Raw genomic sequence first — 22,149 nt, forward strand, 5'->3', positions numbered from 1 at the left:
TTGAGTTCTGTTTTCATTACCATCAGGCGGCTGAAGCTCCCTGTTCTTCCGGCTATCCAAACCTTGGTCTGTGAATGTTGTTGTGCTAATACCACCACTTCTGTCAACAAAATTAGTGACCCCGCTTTTACCATACAGTTGAGTGGGCAAATGTGATGATGGTGTCCCTGGCTTAGTTCTGGGCTGATTTGCTGGAGAACTTGTGGCAGAGGTTTTCTCTGGGGTTGCTAAAACTGTCTGTGCTTTAACTTGAGGTCTTTTGTGAGCCACTTGACCCTTAGCAGAGCCTTGCGGAGGGGCCGGCTGGAGTCTCGGAGTAACTTCAGGACTTGATGAAGGTGCTGCTACATCTCCTGGGAGACTATCCCAGTCAGAACCACTTTCAGCTTCCTCTGTCTTCTGTGTCGGAAACTAAAACAAAACATAAAGTTATACTGTTTCAAAGTACTTAGCATTTTGATAAAGGTATTAATAATGGTTAATTCTACACATTTTCTAGATAGCATGAAAAACAAGTTGCCTTTTTATGGCACGCTTAAAAAAATATTCAATTGGACTTTTACCTTACTGCCAGGAGATGTATAATTACATGTACAAAATTGTGTACATGAACTATCAGTGGTTTTTGAACGGTTGGAAATCATGATCTGGGTTAGTCAGATGACAGTAAACAGTTGAAGCAATTCAAGAAGACATCCGGCCGACACAGGAAAATCTGAAGATATTTTATTTTACCCTTGCATGTGATTACATGTAAGCGTCAAGGCAATGGTCTAATGGAAGCAGATGAAATTCAACTCATCCTGTGTCCACGGTATTCTAATTTTGTTTCTGTCAAAATATGAGCTTACTTTCTGAAATTTAAGCTTATATTTTGTTTATGGCCGACTACTATAAGCACACTGTACAATTGTATGTTTGGTTGCAATCTTTGTTTACCAAACTTGTTGCGAGCGATCGTGCCAATTCTAAGGAATGATTGAACTCAAAATAAATGCAAGCAAATGTAAGCGTGTTAAATACATATGCGATGGAAACTACTGTTAATTTAAGATCTGATGCGCGACTAAGCAACTGCACAAGTACATCAGTACACTGGTCTACACTTGCCCTCGTCGCGAACCATATTCATTGCTTTGTCTAATTTTACAGGTAAGAAGTACATGTATGCCAACTGATGCAGTACAGTTGTCCCTGTATCAAGCCATATTCATTACAGAACAATGTATTTACCTAATTTTAAGTATGCCATGTAGACCTACCATGGTTCGGAGATATTTTGCGTCCCTTTCCTTGATTTGACGTAAAACTCCGCTCGTATACGGAAATGAATGCGATCTGCAAATCAATTTTCACGTATGACACGTAGTTCCTTCCCCTTCCCAACTACAAGGACTTGGAATTCGACCAATACCACTATTGAAGACCAATATAGTCAACGTGCCGCATATTCAGGCATATCATGATGAAACATTCCTAATATACAACAAAAAATGATCAAAATTCAGAGAGACTTTCAGCCGGCGGACTGACAGCGACGAAAAGCGATCGTCACTGGTCTCTGGGTATGTGAGCTCGAGCTATCGTGTCCAGTCTCCAGTGTGTTAATTGGTGCAAAGACTGGGTTCTAGTTATTATCCGCGCGAATTTCTGCTGAAGAAATTTGTTACTTGGCTGTTTTTTGTGGATTTCTACTCGTTTTTGAAGGTCTTTTTACGGTTTTTCGTTCTTTTCAAAAGCTTCAAAGCGCTTTGAATATCATAGAATCACTTACGCTAACGTTTTCGTAGTGCCATGAAAAAATAACGACGTCGCAAAGACGGAACTTGTTTACATCTGTGGTATCCATGCGAACTAGACAAACGATGTACCTTCATTGAGCTAAGCAGAGTCAGAATGTGTATCAGGAGTTGTCTTACGTGTTATTTAAGAACTAGAGGCATTATAGGTGCCCCTGAGTTTGTTACAACCCCTTTTAGTGTATGTTCAGGCTAAAGTTCTGTGGTTCTGGCCGATCGACACTATCGCAAGTACAGTTGCTGATTCGACGTCGACTGAGCTGGGCTTAGTCTGACTGCCATTAGAAGAGCTACCGGAAGATATTAGTGATCAGGAAGTAACAAACTAAGAAAGCAATATGGACAGCGCAAACAGGTAGGTTACACATAAACTTGAAGATTCTATACTTGTACAGAGATACACTCTGTTTGTTTTATAAGAACCTTTTTTATAAGAACGTTGAGGCTGAGATTAACCAAAATTTTAAGAACGTATTAAGAGCGTTCCTCAGGCTGAGACTATTAAGAACGCTTTTATTTTGCTAATCGGTATATAAAATCAAGGTAACAAATGTAAATTAGCCAAAATACTTAAGAGCATGTTTTGTATAACATTGACAATGGTGACACATCTCGGTTTGTCATAATCAGTAGTTCTTGATACCATATCTCAGCACGTCCGCATTGATTTACTGAAATACATGTAGTGTATACCATGTAATTTAAGAACATCTTAAGAACATTTTCCGCCTCAAATCGCAAAAAAATAGAAGAACGTTCAGCCTCAGCCCCAAAATTAGACGTTCTTATAACAAAAACAGAGTGTACTTGTAAGCTTACATGTACCATGATAGTAATAGTGTTCCTTAAGCTTATATTTTAAATTTTGGGTTGGGGATGTGCTACTGGGTCTCTGAAGACCCTACCCCATATCTGGCTGTGTTTATTTTTTGGACTAGACATCAAAAATCCCTATTGGGCTGCTACGTACCTACATGTAATCCCTTACATCGTATTTGCTATTTATCTTAAAAAAAAAAAAAAAAATCAGTTTCTTCACAACCATATTCTGGACTGAAACTCTGAATTCTGAAGTTAACCTACTTAACGGCTTGCCTATAGCCAATCACAGTGATACTAGCCTCACATGCAGTTGTGTTTAGGCGAGACTTCTATGACGACATCTCCCACCTAAAGAAGACTTACCTTAAACAACTGTGTGGGAGACTACAGTGACACTTCTATAGCAAAAGCGAGGTTGTCGGCTTTATAACATGGGACAGTGGGACATGGGAGAATTTGGGCCAAAAATTTAAATGTAATGGAAACTAAGGTCATGGAAATTAACACGCTACTTCATTAATAAGCAAGCGAAAATTAAAGTTAATAGCCAACGTTTCGGCGTCATCGTGACACCATTCTCAAGGCAAAGTGGATAAATTAATGCGAAGATTTGATTTCTATACTCTACAGTCTCTACAAATTAGCATATTAACAATGGATCACAAGTTCTTCAAGTGAATACCTAATTAATTAATTAATTAATTAATTTATCCACTTTGCCTTGAGAATAGTGTCACAATGACGCCGAAACGTTGGCTATTAACTTTAATTTTCGCTTGCTTATGTTTCAAGAAATCATTATTGATCATACTTCATAAATGATGCATAAATTAACATTAACTATAATTAACGCAACTTAAATTAACATGCCTTTATTTTATGAAACATTAATTTCCTATAATAAGGTATTTCAATACCATCTCTTGACCTTGATGGGTAAAATTACGAATACACAAAGTGACTGGGCTCCCAGTTACAGCTATAGCTTGATACATTGTAGCTGTCTGAGTTGATAGAGGTCCGTAGACTGTCATAATTTCACAGAGTTCATTGGTTCAAATCCTGAATATTTTTCAGGCTTCTTTTTGCAGCCGCTTAGTTACGTGTACTACATTTATGTGTAACTGCAATGGTCTCTCATTTATTAAATAATTATTATAAAGTACAGTGTAGTTACACATGTAGATGTAGTTAAACATCTTTGTTCAAGAATAATTATAATAATAACAAAAGCATTTATTTAAATATGATAAAATTAAAGCATAGCTGATGTGGTTGTGCAAAATACGAAATACAGATTAAAACAATGGTTGAGATTCTACCTACATGTACATGTGCCTTTCTGAGCCGAGCTAGTTTTCTTTATCAGGGATTCAGACATTCAGACTGATACAGTGAAGCCAGAACTATCATACCAATCTAGTTATATATATGTAGAACATCCTGGCAGTGATTTTTGTTATAATTTACAAGGAAAGTGGTAATAAAAAGTAATAAAAGAACAGTAAGTTGTCTCTCATACCCATTCACTTTTAGCCATTCTTAAACTCATACATGTACAGCTGTAGTATGTGTAGCTGGGGTTGTGAGTAGCACCTTCCAGCTCTGTAGTTTGGTATTCAGTCAATTGAGCTAACCTGGTCAGAATATGTGGTGAAATTTGAATTTCTGTTATAGTTAGACTGACTGATTGTTAGACTGACTGATTGCTTATGACTGTAGGACTTTGATAGAAAAGATGAAAAAGAGAAGAGCCGCAATGGAGGTATGGATCCAACTGAAAAAGTCTAATGCATCTCTTGAAAGGGTCATAAGTACATGTACATGTATGATCGCTTCTTACACTGTCAATAGTTCATTAGAGGTATTACGGTTATTTGCGTGTATGTGCCTACAGTGTACACCTTGTAGTCTGGATTTGAACTACATGTACATGCTTGATTGTCTGTTTGTAAACATGTACAGTAATTCAAAGGGTTGCCTCACTTTGGGCACTTAATTTCATTCAGCCAAAATTTTTGGTTGGCAATTTGGAAAAATAATGCTCCACCTCAAATTGAAAGGCTTTCTTTGATTCATTCAAGCTTGTGGTCTCATTGGTACATGAAGCTCAGCAAACTTTATGTGATGATGCATTGGTGACACAAGAGAATAACAAAATAGAATTGATGGAAAATAATTATTTTTGTGCAAATGGAATGTAAATTTTGGATGGAAACAGTGGAGTATTGTCAAAGATTGCCCAAAAAAATAATATTTATTTTAAATTTTATTTTTGTACGATCCATAAGTTCCATTTGCATTTCCATCAAAAATTTTGGCTAAGTGGAAAGCACCCTTGGTCTTCCTTTTGGATAATTTTTTTTTGAGAGCACTCACCATGTGCACTGAGTTGGAATCAGCATCTTCTAGAGCGCACTTGCCTTTCTTCCGTCTTTTCGTCCTTCCCTCCCTCCCTCCTTCCTTCCTTCCTTCCTTCCTTCCTTCCTTCCTTCCTTCCTTCCTTCCTTCCTTCCTTCCTTCCTTCCTTCCTTCCTTCCTTCCTTCCTTCCTTCCTTTCTTCCTTGCTAGCTTTACCATTTTTCTTCTTTATTTTCCTCCCTCCCTCCCTCCCTCCCTCTCTCCACCCACCCTTGCTTTCTTTCTTCCTACATGTACATGTACAGTGTACAGATTGTTCATTTATGTTTACCTTCTTCCTCTCTTCCCAATACAAACTTTGTGAGTTGCCAATCTAATCATAATTATCTACTTTCCTAGCCGGTTGCAGAATATTTTCTCATAGTATACATTTAGGAAGGAGGCAATGCCAAGTGCCATTTTCAACAACTACATGTATCTATTGAGAGTGCAGTCATACAATATAAAAGGATCACAGCAAATCCCTTTTCTCATTAACACCACTGAGAGGCGCATCAACCTTACCATTACAACTCGCTAGTTGCATTATTCATTTTTATTTAGTAACATTATTATGACCGATGTGATTTTTATTTTATCTTCTATTAATAATGTACATCAATGTAAATGTGTGCAGGCCACAATAATGTCAGATACAGGCTCATACAGATCTGACACTGAGGACACATTTCAGAGAACAGTAACCCCAGCACGTGACATGGTTAGTTGTAAACTTTGATACAGGTACCTGCATGTACATTGTACCAGGGCTCGAAATAATTTCCGGAGAGTCTCCGGACATGATGACCGGCCAAATTCATTTTAGCTCGGTCACATATCGTTTCTGTCCGGTCAAATTTATAACATAAATAACTCTTAAAACAGGGACCCATGAAGCAAAACTGGAGTTACATGTATATATTTGCAAAAAAGTTGTTGCTTAGAGCTTATAGAACTTTAAAGCACTCATAGTCAACAATAAAAATAAATTACAGCGGCGAAATGAAAATAAGCTTGTGTATTAAAATAAACTAACTAATAAATTAACTAGGGTAATAAAAGTGAAAATATTTTTAATTTTGTGACCGGAAGTGCGTGAACTGTGATGTCTGTTTCAATGCGCGAATTGTAAACAACGGTTCTAGTGGCATTTCATTCAGGATTTCAGATCAAAGTTCGGCAATACACAGCGATTCATTACATACTGATAACAACTGAAGCAACTGAACAGTGTGAAAATTTTAATTTATTTCATCTTCAATACGATTGAATGTGACCGGTCAACATGACCGGCAAGACGAAAGGTTGACCGGTCAACTCCCCAATCATTCCGGACAAAATTTGTCCGTTGACCGGCCGTTATTTCAAGCCTTGTTGTACATGACTGCATAATAATTATTAATTGCAACTGTTGTCGGATTGTACATACTAAATAATTGTTATTTATCTGCTCGTGAAATAATTGTTAATAATTATCATTAGGTAGTATTTGGCTCAAGAAATTGAATTGTCAATTGCTATACTGCACTATTTTCAATATCCAAAAGAATGTACTATTTGAGTTTTAGACTTTTTTTGTCTGTTCTGGTTATGTGGAAATCTGGAAAGCCTTTTTCAGTGGATCAAAATAAATGTGACCAAACAACAGAACAGTGCAGGGGCAACCAAGCCACTTAGGAGTAAGAATCAGAATACTGTAAATGGTGAGGATAATTATGTACAGAATGCTGAGATCCTGATTACCCTGAAACTAATACTTGACCACTTTGCCCCCAACGTGCTTAATTAAGGTCAATTAAGAACAAATAAAAGCACTTGCCATGAGTTGGTAGAGCAGTAGATTACAGTGTATATATTAATTATATAATTTTTCTTTCTTAAGTCGTTGAGACCTGATGCTGGGACAGAAATTGAGGCGCTTAGTCCTGCAGGTGACACGTTAGTGGAGGTGAGAGTTTATGATAGCTGGCTGATGGCTTTTACCCCCTTTTATTTTGGTGATGTGTACACAGAGCTTGATTTTTACATGTACATGTCATTTTGTGGTTTTATGCCGTGGAGGTTTGCACATGAAGATGTACATGAACTTTCCGGTCATTCTGTTCAGTAATAATTCTTTATTTATGCTTTTAGAGATATACATGTACAAATGAATTCAAATGAACAATTGACAACATGCAAAAAAGAAGATGGCTTTAAATAACACTCCTGGGTAGTTGTACTTATTTATTTCCTTCCCTTCCAATTTCCTCCTTCTTTAAACCTTTCCTTTCCAGTATTTTCCCTCTTTCCCTCAGCTTTGTATCTTTGCCCTCTTCTATCAGTCATTCAGACCTTTGTTCACTCACTCTTCTCTCCATTCATCTCTCTAATCACTAGGGTGTCTATTTTTGTACTTGCAGTCTTTACAAGACCTGGAGGATGATGGTGATATGCTTCAGGACCTTCAGACAAGGAGACAACAACGAAAAGAAGAGGTAAATGTCAACAAATACGTATGATGTGGTCGGCCTTTATATTAATTTTATTTTCATATTGGAAGAACATCTTTAAATTGTCTCCATTAAGGCAGTGCAAGATTGTGCATGTACATGTACATTCTCATTTATTATCTCTGAAAGATGCATAGTTACCCCCAATTTTCTTTTTGGATACCAAGAGCACTTGCTACATGTAAGTTCTGCTAATTCTCTGCATAGTTTTAAACTGCGCAAAAATATCCCTGTATTAGTAGGCACCACCCGTAGGAAACCTGAGTAACTCGAGATGCATAGAAGGTAAATGTACATGTATGCGCAGTAACAAAAGTAGGTACCGTCCTAAAAATAATATCAAAAAGGCCAGGTTTGAGAGTCTAGTCTCTTAAAATAGGGACTTTAGATTGTACACTCAGGTATATAATCTTTGGCAGCGGTGTTTTAAAAGACAACACTCTTAAGGACAGTGCCTACTTTTGTTACTGTGCGTACATTCTGCACATATCGAGATACTTTAATTTTGAACAAAACGCTGTGCATTTGTTTGTACTAATAAAACTGTTTTTTTAGAATAATAATATTGCTGCTTAATTATCTCTAAAAAATGCGTGGATACCCCCAAATTTCTTTAATTTTGGATTTCAATAGCCCTTGCTAAGATCTGCTTTCCCCGCATAGTCATAAACCAAACAAAAATACTTCTTTTTTAGTAGGCACCATACTTAAACTTGGCCTTTTTACTAATTTTTAAGGTGCTCTTTCTAGTCAATGGTTTTCACTACCTGACCTACAGTGTACAATGTACTTGACACTCTACATCCAAATTTCAATTGAATTACTATTAATAATAAAGGTCTATAGTCTAAACATTGTAGGACATAATGATATTGTTTTATTTAGTTTAAGTTTTGATTTATTTAAAACTGCATTTAATGGATGTTTGTATCAAGATTTTGATGATGTGTAGTGTCTGAACAACTATGATTTCAGCTTTCTAACACTTTTGGTGGGCCATCTGGTGGTGGAGCATGGGGCGAGGACAGGACTAATGCAGAGTCACCATCTTCTGCAGGTGTTTATTTTAATGTATACTTTATAAGAGTTAAAAGGCCCCACCTTATTTTTTGGGGGCTAGGGGTGCAAAAGAAGGCATACAGCAATTACAAAGGATCTGATGAGCTTGTGAACATGATAAACTGGCTTGAAAGTTTGAGACGAGGGGCTTGCTTGGGCGGTAGGGTACATGTAGTGCTGGGATGCTTGATTTTTGTTCCTGAAACATTGTGGGGGGGGGGGGGAGGGAGGGGGGTGGGCTACAATCATTATCTTAAATGTTAGTTGCAGTTCTAACTGGTGTTTGTTTATTAAGTGCATTAACAGCTTTTAATTATTCCGTAGGGTGCATGTATCTATATTATACATCCTATCATGAATTTATATGTACCTTCTCATCTTAAAGTGCTACTATGATCAAATTTTTACCTCTTGAAGTTTAAAGTTTATCACAAAGAATTCTAGGAAAGATTAAAAACGCCGTTTACTGTTTCTAAATATCTGCATTGGTTCCGGAGATATTCATGTTTAAAAAATGTGTAAAATACATGTATGTAAATGAGAGGACTGATGACGACTCATATTCTCAACTCAATATAACATCAAATATATAAATAGAGCTATCTCAGTCAATTACAGCAGAGACCCACTCATGTCCAATACACCCAATCTAAGTCGAATCGTCAGTAAGCGAAGACGATTCGACTCACCAGAAGTCAGGTCGTGAATCAATGCTTCGCAAGGCCGCTATCGATCGATTCGTTTGCCCTTGCAGTCGACCCGTCTTGCCGGAAGTCGATTCGCTTGCGGGAATCGATTGATTTGTTTGCCCTTGCAGTCGACCAGTCTTACCGGAAGTCGATTTGCTTGCGGGCTATGAGGGAGGGCAGAAAATGTCGACGATTCGACTCGAATCACTCGAATTGATCAATTCGTTTGCCCTTGTAGTCGACGAAGACGATTCGACTCACCGGAAGTCAGGTCGTGAATAAATGCTTCGTAAGGCCGCTATCGATCGATTCGTTTGCCCTTGCAGTCGACCCGTCTTGCCGGAAGTCGATTCGCTTGCGGGCTATGAAGGAGGGCTAAAAATGTTGACGATTCGACTCGATTCGTTTGCCTTTCCAGTCGACCCGTCTTGCTGGAAGTCGATTCGCTTGCGGGCTATGAAGGAGGGCAGAAAAAGTTGATGATTCGACTCGAATCGATCGATTCGTTTGCCCTTGCAGTCGACCGGTCTTACCGGAAGTCGATTCGCTTGCGGGCTATGAGGGAGGGCAGGAAATGTCGACGATTCGACTCGATTGGACTCGAATCGCTCGAATTGATCGATTCGTTTGCCCTTGTAGTCGACCCGTCTTACCGGGAAGGTAACAAAGAAGGCAGGTAGAAAAGCGTGTATATGTTCGTTCTTAAAGCGTTTGCGCGAGAAAGAGCGTGTACACGAGAAAGGAAATATACATCAACCTTCCTCGTTCTTAAAGCGTTTGCGCGAGAAAGAGCGTGGACACGAGAAAGGAAATATACATCAACCTTCCTCGTTCTTAAAGCGTTTGCGCGAGAAAGAGCGTGGACACGAGAAAGGAAATATACATCAACCTTCCTCGTTCTTAAAGCGTTTGCGCGAGAAAGAGCGTGGGCACGAGAAAGGAAATATACATCAACCTTCCTCGTTCTTAAAGCGTTTGCGCGAAAAAGGAAATATATATATGAACATCCCGGAGAGAGCGAATATAGATGAACCTCCCTGAGAAAGGAAATATACATGAATATTCCTCGTTCTTAAAACCTGTTAGACCGTGCAACGAAATTTACATAAAACCTTCCTTGAGTTCCTGAGGGCCTGGGGACGAGGCTGCGATTTTCAGCAAAGGACGCGTGCATGTGAACTATGGCTGGCTTTTTGAAAGACCACAAGCGGTTATTTCGGTTTTCTTCTGATCTTAATTTTGTGAGAAGAAGTTTTTTTAAATTATCTGCGTTGACATCAGTTGCTAAGAGGTATGTGTGTGGAGAAAAAGAGGTCACTGTCAGTGGGAAGCGAAAGAATTTGGATGGCGACGAGATCTTTGTTGGTGAATCGGAGAGCCTTTTTTATTTGTATCCAACTGAACATTTTTATTCATCAAAACAGTTAACCAGCAGTTACTGTTTTTTCAAATTTTGTTCTAGTTGTGATTATTTGGGAATAGGACTTTCTGTCATCCAATTCTGTCTGTCATCATACTCGTGAATAACAATCACAAAACAAATTAGACTCTACTCACTCCTATTACCATATTACCCTATTTCCAGCAACAATCCGCCTTCCGGTTGAAAGAACGCCTGCGCGAAAGTTTGAGCAGTGATTTTGAATTAAGATTTTTCGCCAGAAGTGCTTATAATCTAATTCCTACACCGTTTCCTAACGGCAAGTAACCATAGCCTTTCCGCTTGCTGCGCCTAAAGGTCGATTTCCACTGTCGCGTAAATTTAAAGTGCGTACGGGCGTGAATTTCATGACTGGCTTTACGGGCGTAAACATGGTAAATAAAATTAGAGTCGATGCATGAAAGGCCGCGTGTAAATAAAGTTGCACGCGCGCGCATACGTAAGCTTCCAGGCCTGAAAACCCACCCTTCTCCAAGCGTAGCCAGAGAATTTTTCTTTAAACAGAGGTTGTCTCAGTAAACTACAATTTTTCAAGCCTGTTTCAAACAGATCCGGGCCTTTACTTCAAGTAAAGAGAGAATTTCCTCAAAACAATCTGCAAATCTGACGCGTAAACGTACCTTACACGCGTGACAGATTTACTCACCGCGCGCGGTTTATTATTTCATTTGCTTCATATTTTATACTGTCAATCAATTTAGTTTAACGTAGTTCCGCTATTGCGCAAATATTTGTCAGCTATATAAGCGTATGCCCCAATGTAAATTTCCATTGTACCTGAAGAAGGCTCGGTTTGGCCAGCCGAAATATAGTAACCTTTAAACCGTATTTCTACGTTGTATCGGTCTCTGCTTCTTGTATCGTTTTTTTACAGCATGACGCTTAGGTTGACCCAATCGACTTCCGGTTAGACGGGTCGATCGAGAGCAAACAAATCGATCGATTCGAGTCGAATCGTCGACATTTTCTACCCTCCCTCAAGGCTGGCTTGCCGTGTTTTTACTAAGTGTCTAGCCAATCGACTTCCGGTAAGACGTATCGACTACAAGGGCAAACGAATCGATCGATTCGAGTCAAATCGAGTTGAATCGTCGACATTTTCTACCCTCCCTCAAGGCTGGCTTGCCGTGTTTTTACCAAATGTTTAGCCAATCGACTTCCGATAAGACGGATTGACTACAAGGGCAAATGGATCGATCGATTCGAGTCGAATCGAATCGAATCGAGTCGAATCGAGTCGAATCGTCGACATTTTCTACCCTCCCCCAAGGCTGGCTTGCCGTGTTTTTACTAAGTGTCTAGCCAATCGACTTCCGGTTAGACGGGTCGACTACAAGGGTAAACGAATCAATCGACTCCAGTCGAATCGTAGACATTTTCTACCCTCCCTCAAGGCCGGCTTACCGTGTTTTAACAAAGTGTCTAGCAAATCGACTTCCGGTTAGACGGGTGGACTACAAGGGCAAACGAATCGATCGATTCGAGTCGAATCGTAGACATTTTCTACCCTCCCTCAAGGCTGGCTTGCCGTGTTTTAACTAAGTGTCTAGCAAATCGACTTCCGGTTAGACGGGTCGACTGTAAGGCAAACAAATCGATCGATTTGAGTCGAATCGAGTCGAATCGTCGACATTTTCTACCCTCCACCAAGGCTGGCTTGCCGTGTTTTTACTAAGTGTCTAGCCAATCGACTTCCGGTTAGACGGGTCGACTACAAGGGTAAACGAATCGATCGATTCGAGTCGAATCGTAGACATTTTCTACCCTCCCTCAAGGCTGGCTTGCCGTGTTTTAACTAAGTGTCAAGCAAATTGACTTCCGGTTAGACGGGTCGACTGTAAGGCAAACGAATCGATCGATTCGAGTCGAATCGTAGACATTTTCTACCCTCCCTCAAGGCTGGCTTGCCGTGTTTTTACTAAGTGTCTAGCCAATCGACTTCCGGTTAGACGGGTTGACTGTAGGGCAAACGAATCGATCGATTCGAGTCGAATCGATCGATTCGAGTCGAATCGAGTCGAATCGTCGACATTTTCTACCCTCCCTCAAGGTTGGCTTACCGTGTTTTCGCTAAGTGTCTAGCAAAATCGACTTCCGGTTAGACGGGTTGACTGTAGGGCAAACGAATCGATCGATTCGAGTCGAATCGTAGACAGTTTCTACCCTCCCTCAAGGCTGGCTTGCCGTGTTTTTACTAAGTGTCTAGCCAATCGACTTCCGGTTAGACGGGTTGACTGTAGGGCAAACGAATCGATCGATTCGAGTCGAATCAAGTCGAATCGTTCACATTTTCTACCCTCCCTCAAGGCTGGCTTACCGTGTTTTCGCTAAGTGTCTAGCAAATCGACTTCCGGTTAGACAGGTTGACTGTAGGGCAAACGAATCGATCGATTCGAGTCGAATCGAGTCGAATCGTCGACATTTTCTACCCTCCCTCAAGGCTGGCTTACCGTGTTTTCGTTAAGTGTCTAGCCAATCGACTTCCGGTAAGACGGGTCGATTGTAAGGCAAACGAATCGATCGATTCGAGTCGAATCGTAGACATTTTCTACCCTCCCTCAAGGCTGGCTTACCGTGTTTTTACCAAGTGTCTTCCGGTAAGACGGATCGACTACAAGGGCAAACGAATCGATCGATTCGAGTCGAATCGTCGACATTTTCTACCCTCCCTCAAGGCAAGCTTACCGTGTTTTTACTAAGTGTCTAGCCAATCGACTTCTGGTTAGACGGATCGACTACAAGGGCAAACGAATCAATCGATTCGAGTCGAATCGCCATAATCCCAGACGAATCGAGTCAGATTGGGTGTATTGGACAACCCTCCAGAGACCACTGAAACCTGGCAGGCTAAAAGGCAATCCACCTACGGCTATAAAAAAAAATTTGGTTCCCATGGCAACTCACTCTTTTCCAGTCCCCTCCAACCTGATTTCAATATTTTAGTGATTTTCAGCTTGAAAAACAGTTAAAGTGTGGTTTAGATGGTACGATTTTGCCTACGATTTGTCGCATGCGACACGCTTACGCCATGCGTACAACACGAATCGCGTTGTGTAAATCAACCTACAACATCCTTACGACAGACGCACACAACACGAAAAATGTTGAGTGGTGAAAGTTGTGTGCGATTTTTACATAACGCAAGCAGCGCGCGCTCAAGAAATCGCATGCGACAGTGGTAAGAGAAAATCGTACAGTCTAAATTGCCCTTAACAAGGCCACGAACTCGACCTAACATATTTATATGCTTGCTGGATCATGCAGATGAGGCACCATTGGCAAATATCTTTAGAAATAGAACGCCAAAGGTGCATGGCCAGCAAAGCCTTAAGTATCAGGGAGGACTGGAACCCAGTATGTTGCCATGGTAACAAAACTGAAAAGCATATATTATTGAGCGCATCTAGAGCAATGTCACTACAAAGAATCAAGCATTTCTGATACAAATTGGCTGAGATATCTTTTTTCATCATATTTGACCAAAATTCGGTTGAGTTTATGACGTCATCACTTGGCTAATTTGCATATATTAAAAACTTGAATATCTCTGGAACAAAAAGAGATATTAGAAAATAGTAAACAGCATTCTTCTTCACATACAGACTACTTGTTTATGTTTTAAAATGGCTCAGATTAGAAAGACGCGAATTTCGTCATAGTAGCACTTTAAGTTGTTCTGAGCTTCAAAACTAGTAACAAGAATATTTGATGCGACTAAACAACCTGGGAGGAGTGTGGGGGTAAACACTCACATTTTGTTCTCACATTCTAAACATACAATGTAGTTTTTCATCCTAACGACGTCATTACAAATGTAACTTCCAAATGGTTAGCCCTTGTGAAACATTTGTATCACTGTCCTCTTACTGAAAACCTTTATGAAATCATGGTGTAAAATTTACATATTTGTGCAACTTTTTCTATGTTCATGTATATTTTCTTAAGTTTTCTTTCACTGACTCTAATTTTGGAAGGTCCTTCACGGCTTGGACAGCCAGGTCCCAGACTTCAACAAATGATGGATTCTGGGGATTTGAATACGTCTTCAGCTGGAGGGAGCATGAGTTTGAATGCCTCCATTAGAGAAAGGCTGCGCAGCAAAGTGCGAGGGCGCCAGGTATTATTTTCATCATGCCCCTGATCACTGACCTGTCTCTTAGGGTTGAAACCACAATTATGATACAATTTATACTAGGGATTCCTTTTTAACTCGTGAATGCGCGTAGGTAGCACAATGAACGAGTTATAGCGATAGCTGACTTTTGACTTGGTTGGTTGATCGGTCGGTCGGTTTTGTCGTTAACTTTCGGGCGTGCGCAGTGAATGAGTTTTAAATCCAATTAGTGGAAAAAACACGCGAACATTTATTGTTCACGGCGCATCAGGAAATTCTTATTCAATATGTAGAGAATAATTTGACGATCATTTAGTGCAAGAATGGAAATTTTTCGTTCAATCTGAGCAAAGTTACAAGTTTTTTCAGTTTTTCAGAAAGTCCGGGGTCGTAAACTCAATTAGTGAAAAAAAAAAAACATGAAAATTTTTTTCACGACGCGTCAGAATTCTCTCATTCATTCTGTAGAGAATAATTTGACAATTATTTTAGTGTAAGAATGGAGATTTTTCGTTGAATCTGAGCAAAGTTATAGGTTTTTTTCGTTTTTTTCTACAACGTGCGGTTTCTTTTAAGAATTAAAATAATTTAATTTAGAAATGATTTAATTAAAAAATAATTTAATTTGTCAGTTTTCACGCGAAAGCGGAACGTGCCATGTCACGCATCATTGACGTCGTAAACAAAATTATGCAAATTACTGGTGACATGAACACTTTAAGATCTTGTCAGCTTTCATAGAGGTTTCAAAGGGAAAAAATGTTTCATTTTCGAAATTTACAACTGGTAATTTATGGGAAAGCAAAAGGACGCGGTCGGTAAATAATTCTTATTTAGCAAGAGCTTGTCATAGTTCATTATTTTTACTTGAGGATTGCGTGGACTGAACTCCAAAGGAAAAATTTCACGCATTTATGTCGGGCATGAAATGTAATGCGATACTTTGTTGAACAGATTTCCCTTTGTGAGATCGGCTTGCCCTACAGTAATTTTGTAATTTTAATTCCCAAAAAAACTTCACTTGCCCATCGGGCAAGTGATGGTTAGAATCCACTGGCCCGATCGCAAAATCCAGTAGCCCCGGACTATCGCGGACACGAATTTGCATGACGTAGCTGCACATGGCGTGCTTCTATGAACTTTGAATAAAAAAACATGTTATTTTTTTTTGTTAATCGGTGCATCAGAATAATCTTATTCAATCTGTAGAGAATAGTTTGACAATCATTTTTATAGTACAAGAATGGTTATTTTTCGTCACATAACCGGGCAAAGATATAATTTCTTTTAGGTTTCAAGGAAGTCTCTGTAGCCATCTAAATTTCAATTACTATGTGTCATCTGCATTCACGAGTTGGCTCACAGGAGCCTTTGATTCATGTACTTCTAAAAGACATAATTGTTAAAGGGGGTGATTAATTTGTCTTGAAATAAATTAATGTGGTCCATTGAAGAATTGTGGGCCATTATTGAAATTCTTCTTTGTTCTTTGGATTGTCTGCATGGAAACAAATCTTAACAGTGGATGTCTTGAGTAGTCTTAATTTAGACACATGTAGACTCCAGAGTTATATTCACATGTCATGTTCAAGTGACTTCCATTAACAGATCTTTGGAAAGTACCTACAGGTACAAGTCATGTAATTGGACTCAGTGGGTAACATTAAGAGAATAAGCATTAGAGGACCTCTGAAGACTATAATTATTGTAGAAAGTGATCATGAATCTACAGCTGTAGCAAAGATTTAATATAAATGCTGCAAGAAATAAACCTTTATAATATTATAATTTTTATGCTATCACCTCAATGTATAAAAACAATACGGCTATTAATGGTGACATTTGTAAGTGTTGGCTGGCATGTGTTGTGAGTGTCAAGAATTTACGTGACCTATTGCAAGTATACAAGTCATGTACTTTACCACTTACATTTTATACATTTGATTACACCTGAAGTTTTACTTTTTAGGCAGTTTCCAGAGCTGCAGAAGGAGAGGTGAGGACTAATACATGTATGAATCTTATTTTGAAGAGCAGAGCAATGCAACAGTGTTGTGCACATGTAGCTACAGCCACAGAATAAAAAAAAAAATTGTGATTGATGATGATGATGATGATACTGTAATTACTTATTTTATAAGGAAGAGGACCCTATGAAATGTCTAGATAATGATAATAGTAATTAATGATTCATAATGATAACACTTATGTAATAAGAAAAACACTGAACTTTAATGTGGATTCGTGAAGTAGAGGTTAGGAATTACAAACAAGTAAGAATCCTATTTTTCAGACCAATGTACAGTATTTAAAAGCAATTATTATTTTGAAAGTGTTGATGAAGAAAAAAAAATACTAAATATGAATAAAATAAAATAAAATAAATAACAAACACATGCATTAACAGCAGTGGCTAAGTTTATTTACATTTGCATACATACATGTAATTTAAGTAAATACATGCATAGTCATTAAAATTTCAATAAAGAAATAGATTTGCGGAGTTGGACTATTGCATTTAATATCTACCAGAGTTTCATGCTTCTTGCGAACTGCCAAAAAATAACTAGACAGTACAATCAAATATATAGAAAATATAGAACAATGTATTTATTATGTTCTTTGGGGGGCGAGCCTGTATATGCTATTGTACATTGTGCTTATTAATGGTGGTTTTCAGCAGAAATTTTCTGGAATGTCTACAGCTTGATGTTAGTTCATTTCTGTTGTGTGGGGACATGTCGGGTTTACATATTATAAACTATTTCTCCCATAAGCATGAAACTCCGAGTACCAATTAAATAAAATTGTCCAACTCCGCAAATTTATGTTTTTACTTATAGCTCTAGTTTGTCTATTGAGCACTTTAATAGCCCATTCGTGAAGACTTCAATTTCCTAGTCATAATTTATACATATTTCTTCTGCCTGTTTTGTTCATTTATTTTTTTTTTTGCAACTATAGCCATTTCTGAATTAATTAATTTATGGTAATTACAGTTTATGTTTAATTTAAGAAAATACATTATTATTTAAGACTTAAATGATAAATGTTTACAGGGCACACCAGAAAGAAGATTGCGTGGCTTACGAGATAGACCCTTGCCAACAAGATTTGATGATGCTGGGGTTAGTAGAATTTTATTTGATATTGTTGTCAATAATATGTTAATTATACCTCTTTTTTTGCCAGTGTCTAGTATTACAGATTGCACATGTCATACATGTATCATGAATCATTTGCATGCATTTGATATTTAAATTTGCATCTCATCAAGACCCTGTTTTATTACTAGAGTCTAAATGGCATGTACATTGTTTTATTGTACAACTTTGGTGCCAGTGTGCATAAGCATTTCTTTTGACATAAATGCACCTACAGTGTATTTTTATTTATATTTTCATGTGTCATTAATTTTAGATAACTTGACTTTAATTTCTTGACATGTATAGTGTTTACAATCTTATGAGCACTGTTAACTTTCACGTGCAAATGCTTTTCTGAAGCTGCTAGGTGATGTACCAGAGCAAGAAGACGAGGAAGATGCTGAGCTGCAAGCCAGCATAGCTAGCGCAAACAAATGGAGAAAGATGGTTGCATTGACAAAGCAAAGAGCTTCACAGGTGTTAATCAATACTTTACATTAATGCAATGTACAGAAAAAAATATATAGCATAATTATGTTAAGTGATGCAGTGAACTTCATGTAATTACAGAAACGAAATGCAACAAGTTCTAAAAAGAAAATAATCCTTAGTGGCAGTTGGGGAAGCTGACACATTTGTGCAAAATATAAACAATGTATTTTTTTTTCATTGTACTGTACGTTTTTAAAACAGTTGCTACCACATTTGTAACTTCTTTGCCTACCACCAGAGGATCAATGTCTTGTGATTTTGCTAGGGTATTCCCACAGAGGAAGAAGCCTATAATTTCTTTATTGGAAAAGAGACAAAAGTTGAAGAAAAGAAAGAAGCAGAGGGCACTGAACAGGAAACTGAGGTATTCTGGTAAAACTGGCTAATTATCTAGGGAACTCCTGAAAAACCCTTAGGGAAGTTCAATAAAGTATGTATGTATATCCAAGGAAGGTACCTCAAGGCAGAGTGCCACACCCTGGATAGGCACTAGGGGTCACTACACTCCTCTGCTTTTCACACAAACTTGCGAGTCACTCACCTGCTCTAATAGGCCACACTCCAGGCTTTGTGTCAGCCGCAGCCAATCCATTGTCAACAGCCTGCCGCTGAATGGGGGAGGTGGACAAGAATTCACTCCGTAGGAAACCCTTGTCTTCAGGGTATTGTACCAAGGTTAGGACACTGAAACATGGCCCGTTACTGCTATGCTTCAGTCAGTTGTGAGCTGGTAAATTTTTGGGGAAAAAAAGGAGTTCTTGCTACATGTAGTTTTGTTTGAATCCGAGGTTTGTATAAAACTCCCTCTAACAGCCCTGCCCGTCCCACTTCTTTATTGCTAGTCTAAACGTAAGTGCTATCCACATGAAATAAAATGGAAGGAAAGTATCTTTTTTGACTTACAGCTTAGTTATTGGAAAATAAATAAGGAGTATTTAATTAACAATGCGCATTTTCTCTCACTCTATCATTGAGTCAGCTTTGAGATATACAGCAGTACTGTCCATGGGGTTGTTAACTCCCGTACACTGTACAGTGAAGTAAACTGTGTCATCAGTTAAAATGCTTAAGTGTGACCACTCCATTGCAAGCTACTGAAAGATACTTTACCCAGATGGCACTTTTTTGCATGCATGTTGTTTGGAAAATCTGGCTTTAAGTTATATGTTTTAGTCTTTGAAGGGAATACTAAAAAAAAAGGAGTGGCCTACACTTTTGTAAGGTGGCATTTTTTTAAAGCAATAATTTTTAAAGCACCATCTCCATGGACAGGCTGGCATATTTTTCATTGCTTAATATACTGGCCTTTGATTGTTTTAGGAACCTACTGAGCAACCATTGAGAGAAAATGAACTCTTGACATTCTGGGGAAAACCTCCTTATCTGCCATTATCAAAACAACAAGAACATGAATCCAAGCTTTACAAGATTCCCAGTATGAAGGCAGGTAAGGCGCTGTGTAATCATGCAGATTCTTTTTACAGATTGGTTACATGTGTTGTTACTTGGGATTCAGGGCCCTGTTGTTCGAAAGCCGATTAACGCTAATGTCCAATTAAAAGTTAAAGTGCCCATAACGGAATTTTTTTTATTTTCTCATCTGAATCTTTACACCACGCGAAGAACGTCCGCGAAAAAATTTTCCGATTTGCTTGAAACGCGAACTTTTTATGAATTTTACAAATCTTTAAAATCCTATTTTATTGCGGTCCACCCGCCCCGCTGATGAGAATGCCGACGGGCTCACAATAGGGCCACGTGACATAGTCTGTGACGTACATTCAGGAACTCTCGTGTCTATCCACTCACTTGACCTTCAGTAAAGTCCGTTCGCGGCAGAAAGAAAATCGTGAGATTCACCGGTAGGAAGGGAAAAATTCGCTCCAAACAAGTACGCTCCATGGCAGAAAACTTATCTGACACGGAAAGTGAGCAAACTGCTGAAGGAAGCAGCCAGGACGAATTTGAAAGCGTCGAAGTCGAGGCGATAGATGGCGTCCACGAAACAAGTAATACGTGTGAAGATGATGATACACTTGAACCGTACGCGGACGAGCCGTTAGCAGACGAAGAATGGCTAAAAAGATATTGCAAGGAACAAGAGGAGAAGCGACGACTTGAGGAAAATTTAACGAAACGCTTGGAGAATAGAGTGCGTGTTAGTGGATGGTAAAGTTCTCACCTTGCATTTTGCATACGCGCTCTTCATTATCATCTCTCAAAACTATGGCCAAGTACTCACATACATTCGAACGAATTATTTTCCATGTAGGTGTACTTGTGGTAACTGTAGCCGTGATCTGCTAGCAAATATCAGCGAGTGCTACTGCTGCAAGGAACTGGAAGGCAATTGGGAAGCGCTGACTAGCGACATTGTTCTCGCGGAACTACAGGAAGGACACATGTTGAACTGTGATAATAATAGCTTGTCTCGTTCTCTGAGATTTCGGCCGTAAATTTAATTGTAGGATGGAAGTTGTTAGCTTGTTCAATGAACAGGTTAATTTCCTTTTTGTCAATGTCCCACAGTGAGAAAATGTCATCAATAAAACGTTTCCATTCTATTGGTTTTGTTTTGCTTTGACTTATCACGCAGGCTAGAGGTTTATTGCTGTGGAATGCCTCGTATGCTTTGCATACTGTTGTAATTCCCTCCTCCTGTGGTATATTTGTATACAAGCTTGTTGCATCCATTGATACTAAGATAGTATCTTGAGAGACCTTGGTCTTTCCTATAAAGTTTACGAAATCCATTGTATCTTTTAGGCGCATACGTCTTGCGAAATGTTCGAAGTCTAAGAAGAGTTGGCGTCTAATGTGATTCGCGTCTGTCACTGTTGTCGGGACAAATTTGAGCCCTTTAGAAATAATGCCAACAGGCTGTCGCTAAGTTGTTGGTTTGAAAAGTTCTTTATAAATTTCTCGTGTTTTTCTCTTTGTGTCTCAATCGGTTTTTGAGCCAATTTTTTTCTGCGCTCTTTGCGCTTGTTATTTGTTTTGTGCCCTTTTTATTTTGAATCCCCATTGTGGTGGTTAGGTTTTCAGAGATAACACTGTTATACTTTTCAACATTTTTATTGTTTGCAGAATTCTGCAACACATGTGTGTACAATATTTGTTTGAGCTCGTTGAATTCTTACTGCAGTTTATCTACCTTATCTACATTGTGGTTTACAATGTTTTCTGTGTTCGCCAAGTGCGACTGTTCTCGCATCGATCTATTTACATCAGTGCAAGAATTTGTGCTAGTATTTTTTGAGAGCTTGGTCTCAACGAAACTTCGCGGATCTCACGAGTTATGAGAATATATACCAAAACAATTACGCCATTTTTACGCCAAACTTGCGACTGAGTTAACAGTGAGGTCAAACTATAAACCTCAGAAGGTTACAACGCTTAAAATGTCACAAGCGGGTGTGAATATTTATCGAAAGCTTACCATTCGCTTTTCCCTGCTCCTCTTCGAAGGTGGCCCTTGGTCTTCGTCTTCCTTTCGCTTAGCATGTTTTGAAGGAGAAACACAAACGCCGATGTCATCCTACTTCAGTTCACGTTTTAAGTTAAAACCTGAATTCATCAGCCTTGCGAAATCCTCGTCATTGAAGTGCATCGAGCACAAGGACGAGGTCTTTCCAGGCGTCCATATCCTCCTCCGCTTCAGCATAAAATCGATCCATTTCTTTCGCCTCCTCAGT

At 38.9% G+C, this 22,149-nt stretch overlaps 2 protein-coding genes across 3 annotated transcripts in view; one reads left to right on the forward strand and one right to left on the reverse strand.

Moving 5' to 3' along the window:
• Window positions 1–1,552, reverse strand: part of LOC146456101 (uncharacterized) — a 6,091-nt gene extending 4,539 nt beyond the window's left edge. The window contains exons 1-2 of the mRNA XM_085093402.1: window positions 1,263–1,552; window positions 1–411 (exon numbers count right to left, since the gene is read on the reverse strand). The exon at window positions 1–411 is cut by the window's left edge and continues 94 nt beyond it. Coding sequence (XP_084949528.1) covers window positions 1–411; window positions 1,263–1,265 — 414 coding nt within the window. The 5' untranslated portion in view covers window positions 1,266–1,552. The remainder of the gene's footprint in view (window positions 412–1,262) is intronic.
• A 74-nt stretch (window positions 1,553–1,626) lies between these two features.
• Window positions 1,627–22,149, forward strand: part of LOC146456102 (coiled-coil and C2 domain-containing protein 2A-like) — a 266,183-nt gene continuing 245,660 nt past the window's right edge. For both annotated transcript variants that reach the window (XR_014858838.1, XM_085093307.1), the window contains exons 1-12: window positions 1,627–2,154; window positions 4,344–4,386; window positions 5,659–5,742; window positions 6,904–6,969; window positions 7,424–7,498; window positions 8,489–8,570; window positions 14,677–14,819; window positions 16,786–16,812; window positions 17,876–17,944; window positions 18,323–18,439; window positions 18,720–18,818; window positions 19,775–19,901. Coding sequence is in view for 1 of the 2 variants with exons in the window: in XM_085093307.1 (XP_084949433.1) it covers window positions 2,138–2,154; window positions 4,344–4,386; window positions 5,659–5,742; window positions 6,904–6,969; window positions 7,424–7,498; window positions 8,489–8,570; window positions 14,677–14,819; window positions 16,786–16,812; window positions 17,876–17,944; window positions 18,323–18,439; window positions 18,720–18,818; window positions 19,775–19,901 (949 nt within the window). In the remaining variant the exon portion in view is untranslated. The remainder of the gene's footprint in view (window positions 2,155–4,343; window positions 4,387–5,658; window positions 5,743–6,903; window positions 6,970–7,423; window positions 7,499–8,488; window positions 8,571–14,676; window positions 14,820–16,785; window positions 16,813–17,875; window positions 17,945–18,322; window positions 18,440–18,719; window positions 18,819–19,774; window positions 19,902–22,149) is intronic.

This window comes from Pavona decussata, unplaced genomic scaffold, assembly GCF_977016875.1.
Source record: "Pavona decussata unplaced genomic scaffold, jaPavDecu1.1 SCAFFOLD_260, whole genome shotgun sequence".
NCBI lineage: Eukaryota > Metazoa > Cnidaria > Anthozoa > Scleractinia > Agariciidae > Pavona > Pavona decussata.